Genomic DNA, 20,151 nt, shown 5'->3' on the forward strand with positions numbered 1-20,151 from the left:
AACTCAAAAGGTGGCATGGACAGCACTGAAGTAGGTAGGAGAACTGTCATTGAGGAGGCACAGATCATGATCTGTGAGAAGGTGGTCAATTAGAAGGCCATTAGCAGATGAAGTCATACTCCCACCAAGTGGGAGAAAAGGGGGAAAGTTGTTGGATTAATGTGGTCAATTCAAAATAAGTAAGTAGCCTGCCTGGATGTAGGTAAACATTGCAAATGGTAATTATTGAGGTCATTGGCACCCAACCACTATTGCCTCCAATGTGGTATGAAGGTGATTCCATTCACTGACGGCATCTCTACAAACCAAAGTACTGATCCCTACAGGTGCTGAGCATGACCAGCACTGTTCCAAAATAATGCACAATAACCACAAAGAATTGGAGAATGGTCATCAGGGAAGTGGAGTTCTTAGAGAGCAATGTAAACTGCAGAATGCGAGGAAATAAGCTATCATAATTCCAGTAGGTGACTGTAGTGCCCAGTGCAATCTCACAAAATGATCATGTGAGTGGTGGCAAGTTTAGGTGTGAAGGGGGCCAGGAGAATCGGTCATGCTGCAGGATCACTGCCTGTCACCAGTGGGGATGGAATCACATCCACAAACATTGGCTCAGAATACGAGTGCTTTGAGCGATTTAGTGCCTTTGGGGGCACTGGAGGAGCCTTGTCTCAATTCTTCTTCTTCTTCTTTTAGTTTGTAACTTTTGGTGGGCAAGGTTGGTTCAAGGGGCTATCTGCATTGCGTTTAGGGGCAAATAAAGAGCCGATAGCCCTGGTACCCTGCAGACTGTCTCCCCTTCGACCAATGTTTGGTGTCGGGCCTCTGGTCCAAGGGTTGCCAAGGAGAGGGATCCTGAAGGGAGCTCTGACATTGGCAGAGACGCTGAAACAGAATGCTTCTCCAGTCAGGCGTGGGAAGTGGTCACCAAACAAGGTACCGCAGGAACCATGGATGAGTTGGGCGGAGGGAGATCTGGTTTGGGGAAGGTAGAGGTAAGAGAGGAAGGGGCATGGTCGTGATGTAAGCATAATTGATCGTCATATCAACAGGTTGTAAGTGTTCTCTGTACTGCATTATGTGACAGGTGATCAACAGATTTGTATTCCTGGATCTTCTGTTCTTTCTTGAAAACTGGGAAAACTAGCGAATGTGGAGAGTGGTGTTCCACCTAGTTGAAATGCAAAGGTGGCTTTTCACAATGACTATCTTCATGGAGTGATAGTCCACAACTGCCGCATTTTAGGTCTACCATGCAATAGGATGACAGATGACCAAAGCATAATCATCTGAAGCAGCTCATAGGTGGTGGGACATACGGTTTCACATCATGCCTGCACACCATGATCTTAAATTTCTTCAGGAGGACATTCCCTTTGAATGGTAAGATAAAGATGCCTGCATCTGAATGATTATCCTTGGGACCCTTTTGTACACATCTGACAAAATGTGTACATCGTTGCTGGAGATTTTTTTGGAGCTCCTCATCTGTTTGAAGAATAAGATCTCTGTTGAAGGTGATTCCTTTGACCATGTTAAAAGTTTTGTATGAGACAATGGCCATAGGTATCTCACCTAGAGGATCATGAACATGAATAGTTGTAGGTTGGGCAGCAGAGCAAGTTTTAATTAATAAAGAAGCATTCTGCATTTTTCTGAGAGACTTAACTTCCTCCAATTTGTCTTCAACAAAAAATAAGTTTCATTACAGTAAAATTATTTACAGCAGTCCAAGTACATACTAAGTATTACCTGGAGTGTTTTGCACTCAGACATTTGCCTCATCCCTCTTCCCACGGTGTATCCAGAGAAGAAAATGTCATGGGGGTCGTATCTTTTTGCACTATAAAAATATTTTCCATCTGAAGAGATTCTCAGGGTCTTGCAGCTACCAGCAGAAGAAATTTTCATTCACTTCATGAGCAAACCTTCCACCATTGTACCATCCTCTCCAAATGAGGGCTTTCCCCACTGCCACAACAACATACCTGGCCGATAAACTATTGCCTTGAGATCTCATTCCCCAACTATGACTGCCTTGCATGGGGAGTTTCCAGCTCAGGCACCAGCTGTGTGATCCCATGTGCTCAGGAAGTGCTTGACGACCACCTCCACGATGAAGTCGCTATTGTTTTGGGTTTTGGGTGTAGTACCTTTGTAAGAAAGGAAGGGTTCAAAGAGAGAAAGGCACAAAAGGTGGAATATATGCTGCACTGGGCGATCTTTACAGTATGATACACACTTCTCTAAAAGGAACAGCAAGTCAAATCCAACAATGGGACCATATAGTTAAGGATGAAAAAATGTAGAATACTGGAAGGGAAGAAAACAAGTGTCCAAAATCACGAACCATGTCCAAGCATAATCGGCGGCAAGAAGACCATCCAATGGAAAGTCAGAGAAGAATAAACAATAGTAGCAGGATAGATTTGCAGCACAGAACGTGAAGTAACGCTGCAAGGACTGAGGCCCCATGGCGGCCAAGCACATACTCACAAAATAGATTGAGCCGCTTTGTGAGTGTAGCCTGTACACTCGTAGAAGAGAGCAGTGTGGGACAACCGACTGTTTTTAACAACCATTGGTCAGTTGATTGTTTTTTCGTTCAGTCAGTCTCTTCAGTCGACTGAAACAATCGAATGAAACTAGTTTCTGCGGCCATGTCAGCTATACGAATGTTTTCATTCACTCATGGGGTTTGAGAAGTTACACTCAATGCGAGACAACCGACTGAAACAAACCCCATCGGTTGCAGCCGTTATATGAATATTTTCATTCAGTCTCCCAGTCTGAGTTATTGTATTTACGTGCTTTTTCGGCTATACATGAACAATGACTTTTTTATGGTCAAATGAACTATATTACTTCAAGAAGATGTGAATAAAATATATATTTCTAAAAATAAAGTATTTCCAAAATTTATGTATCTACATACTTAAATAGGACTTTTTGTATGTGTGGTATTAAATGTCAATTTCTGGTTCATATTGAAAGTTTAGTATCTGTTGCTGCCTGTAAATATATGTACATATAAATAATCAGTTTTTAACACATTTTTATTAGGTTGGTTTCATCCCTGTTTGCTCGGTACGTACAAATTTTCCCATTAATTTTAAACCAACTTACCGATAAGCTAGGCACTTGAAACTTTCAACCTCAGAAATGGATGACACTGCAATATTAACACCCTTTCGAGTCAGGTGTGTTGCACAAGGAACTCGTTTTTCTGTCTGTCAGTTCGGTAGAAATTTTACGACTGGTTTCAAACTAACTTTCCGATAAGATACACATTTGAAACTTTCAGCTTAGCTCAGAAATGGATGACAATGCCATATTAACTATTTGTAGTCCTGTCTTCCTCAGTTGCATGTAATGTTACGGTACATTGATAATTTTTACTTATGGACCGTCTGACAGCAACTGAATAAAACACAATTTTAGTGCCATACGCGTTTCGCCTTTATTTTCTGCAAGGCATCATCAGTGGCCTGGAATATGTACATATGTTAGCTATTTTATTTACATTTTTGTCACTGTGCCTATAGGTTATAAACAGTTCTGGTGGTTGCTATTTCCTATTAAGTAGTAATGTTTTGAACTGTACTTACAGGTTGCGTGGACAATTTCTTACATATTATGCTCCTGTTGCATTTTTGGTGTTGTTCTTCTTCTTATGAACGCTAATTTGCGGTTTTTTCCACATTCCACAGCACTGTGCACTGAGCGCTTGTTTCAATGCAATGTTTTGGTTTCTGTTGCCGACTGTCAAATGTTTTTGCCAAAGATCGAAACTTATGAGTGTAATTATTGAAGTATCTGTGGTCTGTTCGTGTATGCATGTGTGTGTGTGTGTGTGTGTGTGTGTGTGTGTGTGTGTGTGTGTGTGTGTGTGTGTGTGTCCAGATGGTGTGGGGAAGAGTTTTCTTGTTTTATGTTATCATTTCCTTTATTAAGTGTAGTAGGGAGCCTGTGCTGATGTGTGTTTGTTCATTTGTCACATGTTTATTTTCTGCTATGGCTTTCCGGATGTGGAAGTTTTCTTGTGTTTGTGTATGATGTTTGTCATGGTTGCTTATTCTCATTATTTTCATTTCTTGTTCCATGTTTGTAGGATAATGGTTGTAGTGTTTTAAATGCTCTGCAAATGTGGAATGGTTTGTTTCGTACTTCCAACATCTGATATGTTCTTTGTATCTTGTTTCAAAATTCCTGCATGTCATGCCTATGTATACTGCATCACAACTTTGACATTCAAGTTTATATATTCCTGATTGTTGGGATTTGTCCCTGTTGGTAGCTGGCTGGCTTAGGTGTGACTGAAGGGTTTGCCCAGGCTTATGTGCTATTTTGAAGCCCTGTCTCTTTAGGATGTTTGCAACTCTGTGTGTTAGTTTATGTGTGTAGGGGGTCGACAGAAGCGTCCGATCCCACGCGTCGGCTTTGACTCGTGACGTAAGGGTGTTGTCGTGTGTGACGTCATGACGACGCTGAGTTTGGTTTGCGAGTGTGGCGTGTTTGTATATGTCGTCGTGTTGTGGTTTATTGTGCTCTCTGGTGGTATGTTCAGGGTTTTCGTTGGTGTGGTGTAATGGGCTCAGTTTGCTTTTGCTTATTATCTAGAATTGTTCAAGAGTCGGCTGTGTTTGTAGTGGAATTCGTTTTAGTGAGTAAAGGTTGTGTAAAGGTTAATTCAGTGTTGTTCGCTGTACATCGTGTAGTAATTTTAGTAAAATTAATTGGTTGTTGTTTTTGTTCAGGAATGGATATGACGGATAAAATTAACAGTGCGCAGGTCAAAGAAGTGTTCGATCCCAATGTGTGGCTGCGTATGTTGATATTGGTATCGGGAGATGTTTTTGAGCTATATAGGCCAAGGAAAGTGTTTGATCCTGAGTTATGGGATCGGGAGCTGCTGTTGAGCTATATAGGCTAAGTGAACTGTCCGATTCCAGATATTGTGTTTAGTGGTATTTGTGGAGTTTTGTGATGTCGGTTTCTTTCGTCGTTTTGTGTGGTTTTGTACGGGGGTGGGTGTTTAAATTTGTTTATATTTAGTTTGCCCCCATCCAAAAACACCCCATTTCCCGTGCTTGTCCCATTAGTGTTATTAGGCTTTTTGTGGAAAGTGTGTGTGTGTGTGTGTGTGTTTTTCGATGTATTTTTGTCCTCATAATGTGTACGTACTGACTTTATGTGCGCCATATTGGAATCGTGGTTTATGGTCGTTTCCGCCATATTTGTGACGTCATGGGTCAAAGCAGACGGGCGGGATCGGACACTTCCATATTTCCGTGTGTAGGTCATGGTGTACCATCTGGTTCTTTTCTGTGTGGTGTTGTCATTGTGTGTGTTTGTTGAGTGTGTTGGTAAGTTTTCAGCTTGTGAGTTCTTTTGTATTCCGGAAATATTGTGTTTGTTTTTTATTTGTGTTTTTATTTTTTGATTGAGCCTGTGTACCACATGTGTGTCATACCCGTTGTTCCTAGCTATTTGTATGATTGTACTCATTTCTTGTTCATAGTTTCTCTTGCTGAGTGGGATTCTGTTTAATCTATGTAACATGTGTCTTAGTGCTGCAAGTTTCTGGCTGTGGGGGTGGTTGGATGTGGAATGTATTTTTGTGTCTGTGGCTGTTGGTTTTCTAAAGATGTTAAATGTATGTTTGCCATTTTCTTTTTTAATTGTAATGTCAAGAAAATTTATTTGATTTTCTTTTTCTTTTTAAGTGTGAACTTTATGTTCTGATGAGCTTTGTTTATTTCTGAATGGAGTTCATCTATTTTTTCACTTGGCTCATCTACCAGACAAATAATGTCATTAACGTATCTTTACCAACATATGATTTTGAAACTTTCATTTTCAAATATCTGATTTTTTACGTAACTGATGAAAATGTTTGCTAGTGTTCCTGATATTGGGGATCCCATGGGCAGTCCATCAGTTTGTAGATAATATTCTATCTCAAACTGAAAGTAGTTTTGTTCAGTTGTCAGTCTGAGCATATCTGTTATTTCTTTTATTGCGTCTGTGGTGACGTTGCTGTGGGATGAGAGATTTTGTTCTATGATTTCTATTGTTTCTGTGATAGGGATGGAGGTATACATATTTTCTATATCGAATGAAATCAGTGATGCTGTGTGTGGTACCTGTATGTTCTGTATGTTTTCTATTAGGTTTCCTGTGTTTATCACTGTTCTGTTGTTTTCTACTTTATAGTGTTTTGTAACTAACTTTTGGAGGTGTTTGGCTATGCGGTATGTTGGGGCTTTCTTGAAGTTGATAACAGCTCTCATTGGCATTCCATCTTTATGTACTTTCGGTTGACTGCAGAGTGTTGGTGCTTGTGGGTTTTTCTGTGTTAAGTAGTATTTCTGTCTGGCAAAAGCGATTCCAAGCGACGCGGAATCAAACCGAGAAGGCTCTCTCCTTCCCAAGTGTGGCACACAGCGAGCACACACACTTTTCAATAATAGCTTAAAATTATTCAGCTGAATTACATAATAACATCTTGTACCCATCTTCAACTTTTGTAGTCCTGTCTTCCTCAGTTGCATGTAATATTACGGTATAGTGATAATTTTTACTTACGGACTGACTGACAGCAACTGAATAAAACACAATTTTAGTGCCATATGCGTTTCGCCTTTATTTTCTGCAAGGCCTGGAACATGTACATATGTTTGCTATTTAATTTACATTTTGGTCACTGTACCTATAAGTTCTGGTTGTTGGTACTTCCTGTTAAGTAGTAATGTTTTGAACTGTACTTACAGGTTGCGTGGACATATAACCATACTACTTAATAGGAAATACCAACCACCAGAACAGTGACCAAAATGTATACTAAATAGCAAGCATATGTACGTATTACAGGCCACTGATGATGCCTTGCAGAAAATAACGGCGAAACACATATGGCACTAAAATTGTGTTTTATTCGGTTGCTGTCAGACAGTATATACCGTAATCTTGTACTCATGTTTCAATAAGCTGTGAGCGTCCTCGCTCAATGTTTCCTTGAGCACAAATACAGGGTGGAGAAAAACTGTCACGAAATTTTAACCGTGGACAGCTGATGCCAGTAGGAACCAAAAATACAAATGTTGTGTGGTCGACAACGCACAATTTTTAAACTATGGAAACTTGGCGCCATGCGCTCCGATTGGCCGCAGGACTGCCCTGTTGCCAGATGCTCTGGACAACGTTTGACCGTGAATGCTTGGCCTTCCAGAGATCACGACGTATCCAAGTCGGCCCGCACGCTCAGTGGTAGCGTGCCAGCCTTCCAGTCTAGGGGCCTGGGGGCAAATCCGCCAGGGTCCCGACACATCCATTGTAGTTTCATGATAAGATGTACTGGGAACAAACCCATCAACAGCTGTTTTTTTTTTTTTTTTGTTTTTTTTTTTTTTTTTAGCTAGGACATTGTTTACTTGAAGCAGGTGCTTGAATGGCGACCATCTTACGCAACACTAACTTGGTAACGTAGAATACTGTTTTACCAAAATCTTTCAAAGATTCCTGGAATTGCCTGGCTGTGATTGGCAGCTTGTTAAATGTGATCCATTAATTCTCTTTGTTTCTAGGTAGTTCGCGTTCGGGTGGGTGAACTAGAACCTTGAAGAATCCCCACAGTAAAAATTCCGGTGGCGTGAGGTGTGGAGATCACGGGGTCCATGTCCTACGAGCACATCTGCCAACTACCCAGCCGTCGAAGAGTTCATTCCAATATCTGTGCACAGCACGACTGTTATGTGCGGGTGCCCCATCGTGCTGCAACCACATGCGTAGCCGTATGTCCAGGGGAACATCTTCCAGCAGGCCGGGTATAGTTTCTTGCAAAAAGTGAAGGTAATTTGCACTGGTAATTCAAAGAGTTAGACAGACTGGCCCAATCAGATGGTCACCCACAACGCCTGCTCAAATGGTACCGAAAATCGTTTCTGGTGTCTGAGGAATTATGTGACATGAGAATTTCCCCTTGCCCAGTAATGAATGTTTCGAGTGCCATAAAAGGCATCCCGATGGAAGGTGCACTCTTCGGTAAACAACACAATGGTGAGGAGAACAGTCTCTTCAAATGCAGCATCCTGTTGTGCTCGAGGTCTTCCAGCATCATCACGCTATCCTGCTAATGAGCATGTTTCACCACGTCGCCAGTGAATTGATGTAAACATTTTCTGGTGTGGCTGGTGTCTTGCTGAGTACCGTTTCTCATACAACTATTGAGCTTCTTGCACATTACTGTCGACTAGTCCATAAACAAAAACAATATCTCATCGTTCTTCAAATGAATACTGTGCCGCCATGCGTACTATATGACTAAATCGAAGGTGATGTGTGTGCTCTGAAGCTAAGCTGAGACAAAAAACAGTACCTATATGACAAGAGTGCTTATCACATTGGGGCAGTGATGGGTGAGGGATATTTGTATGTGTGCACCAACAACCATAGCGCTGCCCGTCAACCAATGAATGGCAACAGTGCAATCACATGGCCAATCAGCATGTGGCACCAAGTTTCTGTAGTTTAAAAATGGTGCACTGTTGATCTGCATAACACTGGTAATTTTGGTTCCTACTGGCATCTGCTGCCCAGGGTTAAAATTTCATGACAATTTTTCTCCACCCTGTATATTTCAGTTAATCAGATTAGGGAAAAGTTATAATTTTGCAACACTGTGTTTCTCTGGATTGGTCCTAGTTTTGAGAGTGTCCAGAGACATGTTGGAGGGATTTTTATACAACTGTCCAGACCTTTTTTCTTGCCAGGGGAAATTCAATTCATTGGAGATAAACAGATTGCAATATATCTTAGTTAAAATTTGCTAAACGAGAATCGGTCTGTAGGCACTTTCTTCATTTTAGTCAATTAAAAACCCAAATCGAAGAATGCATATACACTCTCCTATATACATAAAAGGTGTTCCAAAATTATATTTGCAACTTATATCGTGTATATTTCAGAAATGGGAAAATGTAGAAGAGTTTCGTTTGTGGCATAATGTTCACACACACCTAAAGTCGTTTTTTATAATTATTAATTTCTGATTTTCCTATGTTAGTTGTAGGCTGCCCCCCCCCCCCCTCTCCCCTTCCCAGCAGTTGGCACAGTGTGCGGGATGATTGGTACAAACCAAATCTGGCACACAGGTCCTGTGGAACCCCAATACATCATTTCCTTTGGCAGGACCTGTAGGAACTTTGAGCTCACATCAGAGCAGCAACAGCACATGTATATACGGCCTTGCAGCAATGTAGATATTTCATCACCATTTTTCATTCTCACATGAGCACTTACCTGTATGTGGTGTATTAGACTTGCACAGACTGTAATTGCCTAAACTGAAATTGTAGGAGTGATCATTTCCTCCCAAAAAGCTTTATTTCCACATTGCTCTTGGTCTTGGGAAAAATTGCTATTGTTTCATGAAATCACATGCTAAATTCTTAAGACTTACACCCTTTGTTTTTTGCTTAATAGCTTGCTGTGCATTTGATTCAATATGAATCATATCTGAAACCATATGACTGACAAATGCATTTCCCAGTCTGTCGCATGAAATGAAATTCTTGGTTTTGACAACAAAAGCTTATCAAAGAATAAGAAACTTTCAGAACTATTAGTTGTTTTATCATAGTGGACAGACAATCAATTAGGGAAGATTAAAAAGGAAGAGCAGCAGGTCAGACATCAGTATGAAACGGACCCACATGTGGTGAGAATAAGGGAAGACAAAGTGATGGTGCCACTAAATTGGTAAACATAGTGTCAGGTTCAGTCCAGAAATGAGGACACAGTGAGAAATAAAGACAGAATAAGAGAAAGAGAAATGAAGTGCATTAATTAGGAGGGTAATGCGATGAGTGAAAATCAAATACAGAGAGGGCAATGAGGAATTGAAGACAAAAAAAGCAGAAAGCCCAAACCAAATAATTAAATAAAACAGAATGAATAAAATACAGATAAAAACCACAACAATAATGATTATGATAAAGTGTAATGTAAACAAAGAGGGAGGACTGGACATGGACACACACACACACACACACACACACACACACACACACACACACACACACACACACACACACACACACGCGTCATAGATGCATGTACCTGCTAGCAAGTTTTCTTCCTTTTAGTGTGTGCTTATAGGTGACTCAACATTTTTGCTTTTTGTTGAGTGTCTTTTTGTTCCAAAAGTATTTACATTCAACCAGAACTTCCCTACAACATTTATAATTTTTGGTGTTTCTGTATGTAGTATCAAGAATTTTGCCTCCTGAAAGTATGTATTGGCAAGCAATTCTGTCTCATAATTTTACACTTTTTTCATGTCAGTTTTCCTTTTGATACTTGTCTGTGATTCATATATGATTATTTTATGATGGGGTACCCCTGGTTGCCACTCACCATTATATCAGGAATTAGGCTGTATGGCCTGCACAGATTTCTTTCTTTCTTTCTTTCTTTTTTCTTCTGCCTTTAATCAGATTTGTATGTTCTTCTACCCATTGTTCATGTGCAAATCTGGTAAGTAAATTTTTACATGGGTGCCAGTCTTTGCATAATTAAAGTGTTCCAGTAGGTTCAATTTAATATCATATAGCAATTTAAAAAAAGGAAGACAAATCGGATAAGTGGTTCTACAGTTATTAACACCAGTCTTACATCTGGTACTGAATTTCTCATCTAATGGATATTGCTATAATATAATTGAATTTAAACATTGTACCGGTATCTGTTTTGTTATTAGTAATGATTAGTTTGCATAGTAATTACAACAAAAATAATGTTATAAACATATATTAGACATACTGAAAAATTAATGTATTACAGATTTGTTTCTTTTTCTATGCAATTCTGACAAGGATGATTCGTTGTGGTGACTGTTAAATGGCTTTCTTTGATTTAGTTCACAAATTGTAACACCTTCTGAAGTTTTCACCCAAAGTAAGGCCACACAAGCATGGTCATTTCCGAATGTAGTTCTCACCAAAAAGTGACTCTGCCTTAATAATGAAATATTTTCATAAAATTTTTCATCCCCTATTTTACCCTCTTTGTTGATTAATTTGTAAATCTTATGAACCAATTTTTTTAAACTCGGAATTTCATAGATGTAGCTTTAAAAAGGGTTTAATAGTTCTTTAATAATACTGTAATTAAAAACCTCACTAACTATTTCACCCCCTTGTGTGCTGAATATCCAAAAATATTGAAACACTTATTTCCTTTAATTTTTGAATGAGAAACAAAATACTAGTTTTCGTACTGCTAGCTTCAAAATTGCTTTGATAACGACATATTTTCAAATAGCTTTTCATCCTCTGTTTCACCACTTTAGGGGTTGAATTCCAAAAAATCGCTTCTTAAACAATCCCTATGGTACATGATCAACAAACTCGCGAAATTTCAAGCTTCTATCCTTTGTTGTTTAGGCTGGGCATTAATGAGTCAGTGAATCAGTCAGGACGTTTCCTGTTATATATAAGAGACCAGCTTTGTTGTAAATTGCCACCATACACTGATATCATTAAAAACTAAATTTTAGTCCCAGGATATTCATTCTACAATGTACTTGATTTCAAAGGTAGCTGCCTTGTCTGAAAAACTCTGTGAACTAATTTAAATACACAGCAACAAAGTTTGGGTTTGGGGTAAACAAACTAGGTAATGCTGCTTATATTATTTAGGTCTTTGTACCATTTTGATAACAAGGTAAGAAATCTTGATTTGCTACATTTTTTTGTTTCTATGTTTTCTACAGAAACATACTTCCTATGATTCTTGAAGTTTCCTTGCTGTAATTAGTATTTCCTAAGGTTTTGAAATTACAGTCAGACGATATGGATGTCTTACCATGGTATTTTGGCTGTCAGTCATTCAGCCACATCCAGATGGAGGTTGGAGCTGCGCATTACTGCCTTTATATTTAAAATTTATGAGAAGGTACATGCATGCAACATACCACTGCACTACCACCCCTATCAGGCGTAGTGCCCTCTGTCAAATATTACCCCATCTAAGGTACAAAGAAACATGCATGACAGTAATACTGCACACACACCCTTTGTTTCTTTAAAAAACATAAACCAAATATCTCCTGGCAATACACAGATGAAACTTTTGTGGTGTGGCCCCACGATGAAGAGAATTTAATGTGGAAATGAAAGGCGGTGACTGTCTAAGATTTCTAAACATCTTAGTCATTCAAAAAGTGGATGTGTCATTAGGGTATTTTATTTACCATCCACATATATGGATCTGTATTTGCAGTGCCCAGCTGCCACTATCCTTCACAAACAATGGACATCAGTAGAATGTTGGTACATGATGTGTCTGACAGAGACAGCCTTGCAAAGAATCTGGAATACCTACAACCTGTGTTGAAAGGTACCATAATGGATATTCGAGAAGGAGATTTTCACTCCACAGCAGAGTGTGTACTGATATGAAACTTTTTGGCAGATTAAAAACTGTGTGCCAGACCAAGACTCGAACTCAGGACCTTTGCCTTCCGCGGGCAAGTGCCCGTGAAAGGCAAAGGTCCCAAATTAGAGTCTCGGTCCGGCACACAGTTTTTATCTGCCCGGAAGTTTCATAATGGATATTTTCCACATTATATATGTGTAGTTCTAACAAGGAATAAACATGACCACTTAATAGATCAGTTCAGCAGTTCAGTTCCAGAATGTTCCTGCGATATATGGGCAACATGGTGTTCAAGTTAAACACAATACTAAAGAAATATTATTCTGGTGACTTACAAAGACAAGGGCCCTTCTTACCTTGGTAAAAAACGATCTTAGTTTGCAGAAGGGTGGCGTCTGCAGAATAACATCCCAATGTCACAGAGGCTACAATGGTCAAATCAAATGCATGATACATGAAAGGTGTTTGGAACATGATGGCCACACTTGCCTTTCACAGCCCAGTAAGTCAACCATAGCCAAGCATTTTATCTCTGCAGGACATTCTAAGAATTATTCTGAAACGGAAATCTTGGCCATAAAAAATTCTGGGATTTGGTTATTAAGGAATCTGTGGAAATACTTCTAACAGAAGATATTGTTATTCATGATGACAACTTTCAACTTGATAAGGCATTGGACCTAATGATTTCTTCAATATATTGAGAAAGACAGAATTTTATGCCTAATGACATCTATAGCAATAATTAATTTTATTATTTTGACCACTGAATTTTAGCCCCAACGGCACACAATCCAGCAGAGGATGTGAACATAATATTACCGATAACCGTGCAGATGGCGTTATGCTACACTCGACACAGTATGGGTGATCATGCAGCGGTAACCTGTGTGCATGTGCCTCCATGCAGTTTTAGGTTTAAAGTCAGTGACATGCACCGACAATCTCAAGTGTAAAGCTCATCAAAAGACAGCTGATTGGTTGTCAGTCAGAATATCATGGCCAGGTGCTGACATCATCTGGCTGCAATCTCAAACCTCCTGGAATACTCCACAGTTTTAATCGCTTACATTGGTGAGTCCATTTTAGCTTTTATTCAGCCGAATATCAGAATTATGTATTTGTTAATGACAGGTGTAAATGTATCCAATATGTTTGAAGTGGCAAGGAATGCTATCAATCACTAAAAATCTGCAGCTTCTGAAAATTTATGTACTTGTTATTTCTGGGCAAATACAAACATACTGTACAAAAGTGCAGTTTTTGTTTTGGTTGGTGCAGGCACAAGAATGGAAACTGCCCTAATAAAGGCACTAACATTGATTTGGAATATATGAACAACTACTTTTATTGAAATCAATATTTATTAATCAGAGATAACAACTTCCACTTAGGGACAGAAGACAGTCCCACATTACATTCAATCAACTATGTTCTGAAAATAAAATTATCTATCAAAGCAAGCACTAGTCACATATTGCATGACAGTCATAGAATCAAATCATCCTTATTTACATACCGATCAGTTGAGCTGGTAACTTTATATTATAACAATTGAATTGGAGAGAAAGCCTTAATATTAATAAAACATCTCTCTCTCTCTCTCTCTCTCTCTCTCTCTCTCTCTCACACACACACACACACCACACACACACATACACAGACAGAGTAGTTTGGCGAACAGCCTTACACACCCAGCTGTTTTATTGAATAATATTAACTTACATCATTTTAATACATAATTTAATAAATGAAAAACATTGTCAATTAAAAGTCTTGGTTAAAGTAGAATAAAACTTTTCACATTCATATCAAAAAATAAATGCACATTACTCCACATCAAATAATACAATAAATATTTGTGCAGGAAGGTGAAAAATTGTTTCTGCATGCTTAACCTGATACACCACATTCAAGTGTAAACACAAATTGCATAAGAACAGCTTTAAAAATATTTATACACAAATGTCAGTATGGACTAAATGTCTACTTGATATGTCTCTCAAATTGCATGGACACAGCAGATGCAACTTTCTCCAACCATAATAACTGCAGATTACCTGTCCTTACACTATCAGCCTTACTTGCAAAATTAATGCAATTCATCTTAACAGCTGTTATACAATACACTCTCAGCAGACACTAAATCTGCCAAGATATAAATTTAAGGTTACTTGAGAAAGAAGTGAGCAGTACAGAGTACATCTGATCCATTTAAAAGATGAAAAATACTGAGAAGAAATTAGAGCAGACTGAAGGCTAAAATGAGTTCCTGACAAATGGAACAACTGGCAAGAGTAGATAACATCACCATAAAACTTATAAAAAAATTTAAAGAAAAGTGTAAAGTACACAATATCTGTGGTAAAAGTGAAATAATTAATGCACAGTACTCATGACAAGCAGTGAGGTGTCTCCTTTGTTCAACTACACAAAAAAATAAATTACAGCAATATACGCTCTTTTTATGTCCAAACAACTGTTCATAAGCCCCTTAATTACACTCTTCTTGTCACTATTTCCTATGCCTCATACAGGACTGCACTAATCGGACTGCAGGAACAATAACTGTGAAGTACAGTATTTACAATGTAGTGAGATTGTGCGATCATCAATGGCATACATGTTTTTGCCAGTTCACTAATACACTTTACAAAATGTCAAAGTAACATCATAAGCAATATTACCACATCATCATTGTTCTTGAAAAAGTACAAAACATTTTGTAACGTATAAAATGATGGCAAAGGCACAAAAATCCCACAAAGATAACATGTATACATGTATATATATATTTTTATATAAAAATTTCCATGTAGCACAAAGATGGTTCTGAGGTAACACTAGCAGTATACCGGACTTTGGTATATCTGGCAGATACAGAAAGCAAACAACAATCAGTGGCAGGCTCAAAATTGTCAGGTAAGCTATATGTCTATGCATACAGTCCCAGGCGATGAATCTTGGCTGAGAGGAAATTGTGGAGAATGAACACAAAAGGCTTAGGACAGCACTCCAAATCCAGTTCCTGGAAAAGCAGAAAGAGAGAATGAATAAAATACTGGAAAATCATGGAATGCATGTGCTCTCTCTCTCTCTCTCTCTCTCTCTCTCTCTCTCTCTCTCTCTCCCCCCCCTTAATCCCCCCATTTACTGCTGTAGCTTGATTAGGGAATGGGATGGGAATTATTGTTGCCTGATAAGGAGGTGAGTGAAGAGATGGGTAACCTAGGAACCAAAGAGAATGGGAAGATGGTAAAAGTACAAGTCACTAATGACTATTTTTGAGCAATTACTTAACCTGATTAGGAAGTGTACAGTAGGAATTAAGTTGAATGATAATATTACTGACTGAAATAAATTCTTACCAGAAGAGTTCTAATAGAATCTAAATACTTACATAAAATCACTAACAAATACTTATTCTTTATTTTTTATTGTTAGGTAGGACAATAAAGCATCAAGGTTGTTAATGAATAGATTAAAATTACCTGCTGGGACTCACTATATGCTCAACTATTGTAAGGGATTTATTACAAAATTCTAGTTCTGTCACACATGCTTCCATATATTGCTCCAAGCAAATTTTATGAATGTGGCAACTTCTCCTTTTAATTCCAGTGAAGCTACTGTAATGCCACCTCAGAAATCCTACTCATTTTTTCTGTGGCTTTCTTTCCATATTCAAGTAACTGATATTCTAATACAATAAGACAACAGAAAGCACTGCTTTATAATATTGAACAATGTTCCTGTAGAAATATTCACATGGGAGAAGTAAACTTTTGTAATTATTTGATAATCCTGTAAGCAATCAATATTTACATTTATGGCCAGTTTTTCAGTTTCCTCTGAATGCTGCAAGTATGAAGTAATTAACAACGAATACTTACACATGTGGTCTCAATTTACAAATGTAGTAATGACACAATCTCGTGATTGTCATAAAAAGGTGAATTCAGTCATGAACTTAAAACTGTATGTGATAGGACTGTTAATAAATTGTTAGGAAAGAAACCTCTGGATAAAACACAAAAAGGTATCTATAGGACATGCAGATGTCTAAAATAATGTAATAGTGGTCATTCGTACTGCAAAATTTCCAGAGGTAACTAGTGAGTCATCTGATACCCCAAGTGGAGATTTTGTAGGAGTGACTTATCACAAGTAAAATGAAGGATGTGAAAGTTCTACGATTTGGAGTTTCGAAGTTGGACGTTTGCATCATTTGGTTAACTGAAGAAAAAAAAATGAACAAATACTTCCAATTAAACAACTTTAAGTTAGTAACAATAACATTAGTAACAGTGGAACAGCAATTGGCATAATTATGAGTACAATAACTGGCAGCACACTGTGCTTCTATAAGAAATATAGTGATCAAAATCTTCCCCAAATTTAAATGAGCCTTACTACCTCTGCGCAAATTTACATGCTCCCATTACAAGTTCTCATTACAATGGAAAAGAGCGGTGTGGTTGTGTAACAGAACAAGAAGGAGAAGAAGAACAATTTGATGTGAAAGAAATAGATTATTAAATAATGAACACAAGATTTAGTAACAGTATTGTGCTCAAACCCAACCGAATGAGACAGTGAGACTCCTACAGAATTACTAAAATCAATGGAAGGTACAGGAATTAAGAAACTTGTTCCATCTACAATATGAGGAAATGATAAGATTACTACTCACTGTAAAGATGACACATTGACTTACAGATAGGCACAATGAAAAGACACTTACACATTAGCTTACACTACACTCGTTCGTCCTCTGTTAAAATATTGCTGCGCGGTGTGGGATCCTTACCAGGTGGGATTGATGGAGGACTTCGAAAGGGTGCAAAAAAGGGCAGCTCGTTTTGTATTATCACGTAGTAGGGGAGAGTGTGTGGCAGATATGATACGCGAATTGGGATGGAAGTCATTACAGCAAAGATGTTTTTCGCCGCAGCGAGATCTATTTACGAAATTTTAGTCACCAACTTTCTCTTCTGAATGCGAAAATATTTTGTTGAGCCCAACCTACATAGGTAGGAATGATCATCAAAATAAAATAAGAGAAGTCAGAGCTCGAACTGAAAGGTTTAGGTGTTCGTTTTTCCCGCGCGCTGTTCGGGAGTGGAATGGTAGAGGGATAGTATGATCGTGGTTCGACGAACCCTCTGCCAAGCACTTAAATGTGAATTGCAGAGTAGTCATGTAGATGTAGATGTAGCTTTCAGCCACAGCTTCTTCCAAAAAGGAAACACATGCACATTCATTCACACAGCAAGCACACCTCATGCACTCATGATTGCCATCTTGGACCATAATTCAACTGTCACATACGATGACTGCAGCAATCTGGAGGAGGTGAGGAAGGGGAAGGGATAGCATGAGCATGTGAAAGGAGAGAAGAGCATTGTCCGGCAAAGCATGCAGGGACCAGACAGCCAACAGGCACAGCGTTGGGAGGCTGTGGGGCATTGAGGCAGGAAGAAATGGTGGGCAAAAAAGGAGAGGAGTGGAAGAGGAAAGATGGGTGGGTGAATTGGCTGAGAGCAGCACACAATGAGGAAATGCAAAGATGGGAGTTTATCCTTACAACAAATTCTCTGCTCTGCCTCAGCCTATGGTAACCTACTGTCCCCTCACCTTACACCCAGCAGTTTCCACCCCCTCTGTCCTATCACCTGCTCCCTATTCTTGACCCCTCACACTCTTCGGTTGCCGTCCTCTGGCAATACACCCGACAATCTTTCCCCTTCCGCTGCTCCTCTCCTCTCCTCTTTCTTCCCATTTCTCCCTCACCCCTATCCCCCTTCCCTTCCTACGTCCTTGTCCCACAGTCTCCCGATGTTGTGCATGTAGGCAGTCTTGTCCCCACGTGCTCTTCATAGAACAGAACCCTTCTCTCCACCCACCTGTACCCTGCTATCCCTTCCCCGGCCCCTCCAGATTGCTGCTTCCATTTTACATGACAGTTGCATTCCGGTCCAAGTTGCCAGAGATGGCAGTTGTGTGCATGAAGCATGTTTGCTTGTGTGAATGAATGTGAATGTGTGTGTATTTTTCCTTTTCTAAAGAAGCCTTTGACTGAAAGCTAATGTGTAAGTCTTTTCATTATGCCTGTCTACAGCTCAACATGTCATCTTTATTGTGAGGAGTGAAATAATGTGCACACTCTTTAAAGCCACGTGCATTAGCAGTATGTTTTGATCTGTGGCAGTGTGCTGTGAAAGAGCAATGCTGTGAACTTCGGATAGAGCCCGCCATGGGTGAGTGCCTATTTAAACCAAGCCACTCTATGCTTGCACTCGGTTATCATGTTATTACTGCTTGCAGACATTTGCCTTATCTTACCGTGTTGAGTGTGCGGTAAGGTGATCGGCATACATGCCACAGTCTAATGAAGTTTTACTAACATTTTGTATAGTGTCTCCAAGTTGCAACACAAGTGACAATGAGCCTGGCATTGTTTTCTGCACAGTTTTCAGTCTCTGCTTGGTCCTGTGTTGTATCTACAATGTCTGATGGCGCTGCTGATGAGTTTTTACACCGGCTGATTGATCAGCAAGGGGTTCTTATTGCAGTGTTGCAACATCTCAGTCAACAACAGGAGGCATTCATCACAGTGCAATAGAATCAGATCCAGGGATTGCAAATGCTTGCCTTTGTTTTGGCCAGTTCGGATCGGTGTCAATCTACGTCACCTGCCACATTGCCCCTTGCACCTCCCATTTTGCTTGTCACTACTCCAATCATTTATCCCCCTGCTGTTTCCAGTTTACAATGAGTGTGTCAAAGAATGGGAATCCTACAAAAATGGCTGCGGCAACATTTTCATGCACGTGGATTGACTGATATTACCCTATGTGATGGTGTTTTTTTTTTTTTTTTTTTGTCTTGATACTCACCTCAGATGTATCAACTCCTTTGCCAACTGGCCCCACCTACAGGGTCTGTCTTCACTCTCTTTTGATAACATGTGTGACCTCCTTTCAAAATACTACTGTAAACAGATGCAGGTCATTTCCACTTAAATTGAGTTCTATCAGTGTCGCAAGAAACCGTAACATTCCTATAAGACTTGGGAAGCTAAGCTTCACAGTTTAAGTCATCATTGTCACTTAGTCACTGGTCTACATAAGGAGTTGTATGTCAAACAAATGGTTCATGATGCAATCATTTGGTTGGACCCTGATCGTGAGGTTTGTGAGCAGGCCCTTTAATGTGGAAACTGCTCCCTCTCCATCATTCTGACTACTGCACAATCGTTTGAGGTTTTGAGGGCTGTGGGTACCCAAATTGAATCATTGTGTGAGGTTGCTGGAGTTAAACCAGCTTTTCCCCACCATTTGAGATGGTTCATAGGGGGACGATATGGTGACAGTGGTCTGTGTATGAGAAAAACATCAGGGCAGCCAGCCCATCTCACTGCAGCAGCCATGGTTGCAGCAGTACAGCAAGCCCGGTAATGAACAACAATGTAAGCACTCCATGCTTCCCTCTTTTCTGTCATGTTTTGTCACTTATGAGAGGCCGAACTGTCCTAAGCAGTGGGCCGTTGGATGCCAGTGAAACAAAATGGGCCACGTTGCTCCTGTTTGTAATGCAAAATTCCAACAGCCTATTGCAGACACTGACATGGATGTCAATTGTTTATCAGCAATCTCCATTGCATCCGATAAGCTTTTTATTGTTGTCAAGGTTTATCAAAAGGTTCTGCAC

The 20,151-nt window shown here is 39.4% G+C and overlaps 1 protein-coding gene across 1 annotated transcript in view; it reads right to left on the reverse strand.

Annotated features, from left to right (window-relative positions):
• Positions 1–13,815: 13,815 nt before the first annotated feature.
• Positions 13,816–20,151, reverse strand: part of LOC126252599 (beta-2-syntrophin-like) — a 342,954-nt gene continuing 336,618 nt past the window's right edge. Inside the window, exon 7 of the mRNA XM_049953502.1 lies at positions 13,816–15,466. Within this exon, the coding sequence (XP_049809459.1) occupies positions 15,374–15,466 (93 nt within the window). The 3' untranslated portion in view covers positions 13,816–15,373. The remainder of the gene's footprint in view (positions 15,467–20,151) is intronic.

Source organism: Schistocerca nitens, chromosome 4 (genome assembly GCF_023898315.1).
Source record: "Schistocerca nitens isolate TAMUIC-IGC-003100 chromosome 4, iqSchNite1.1, whole genome shotgun sequence".
Classification (NCBI taxonomy): domain Eukaryota; kingdom Metazoa; phylum Arthropoda; class Insecta; order Orthoptera; family Acrididae; genus Schistocerca; species Schistocerca nitens.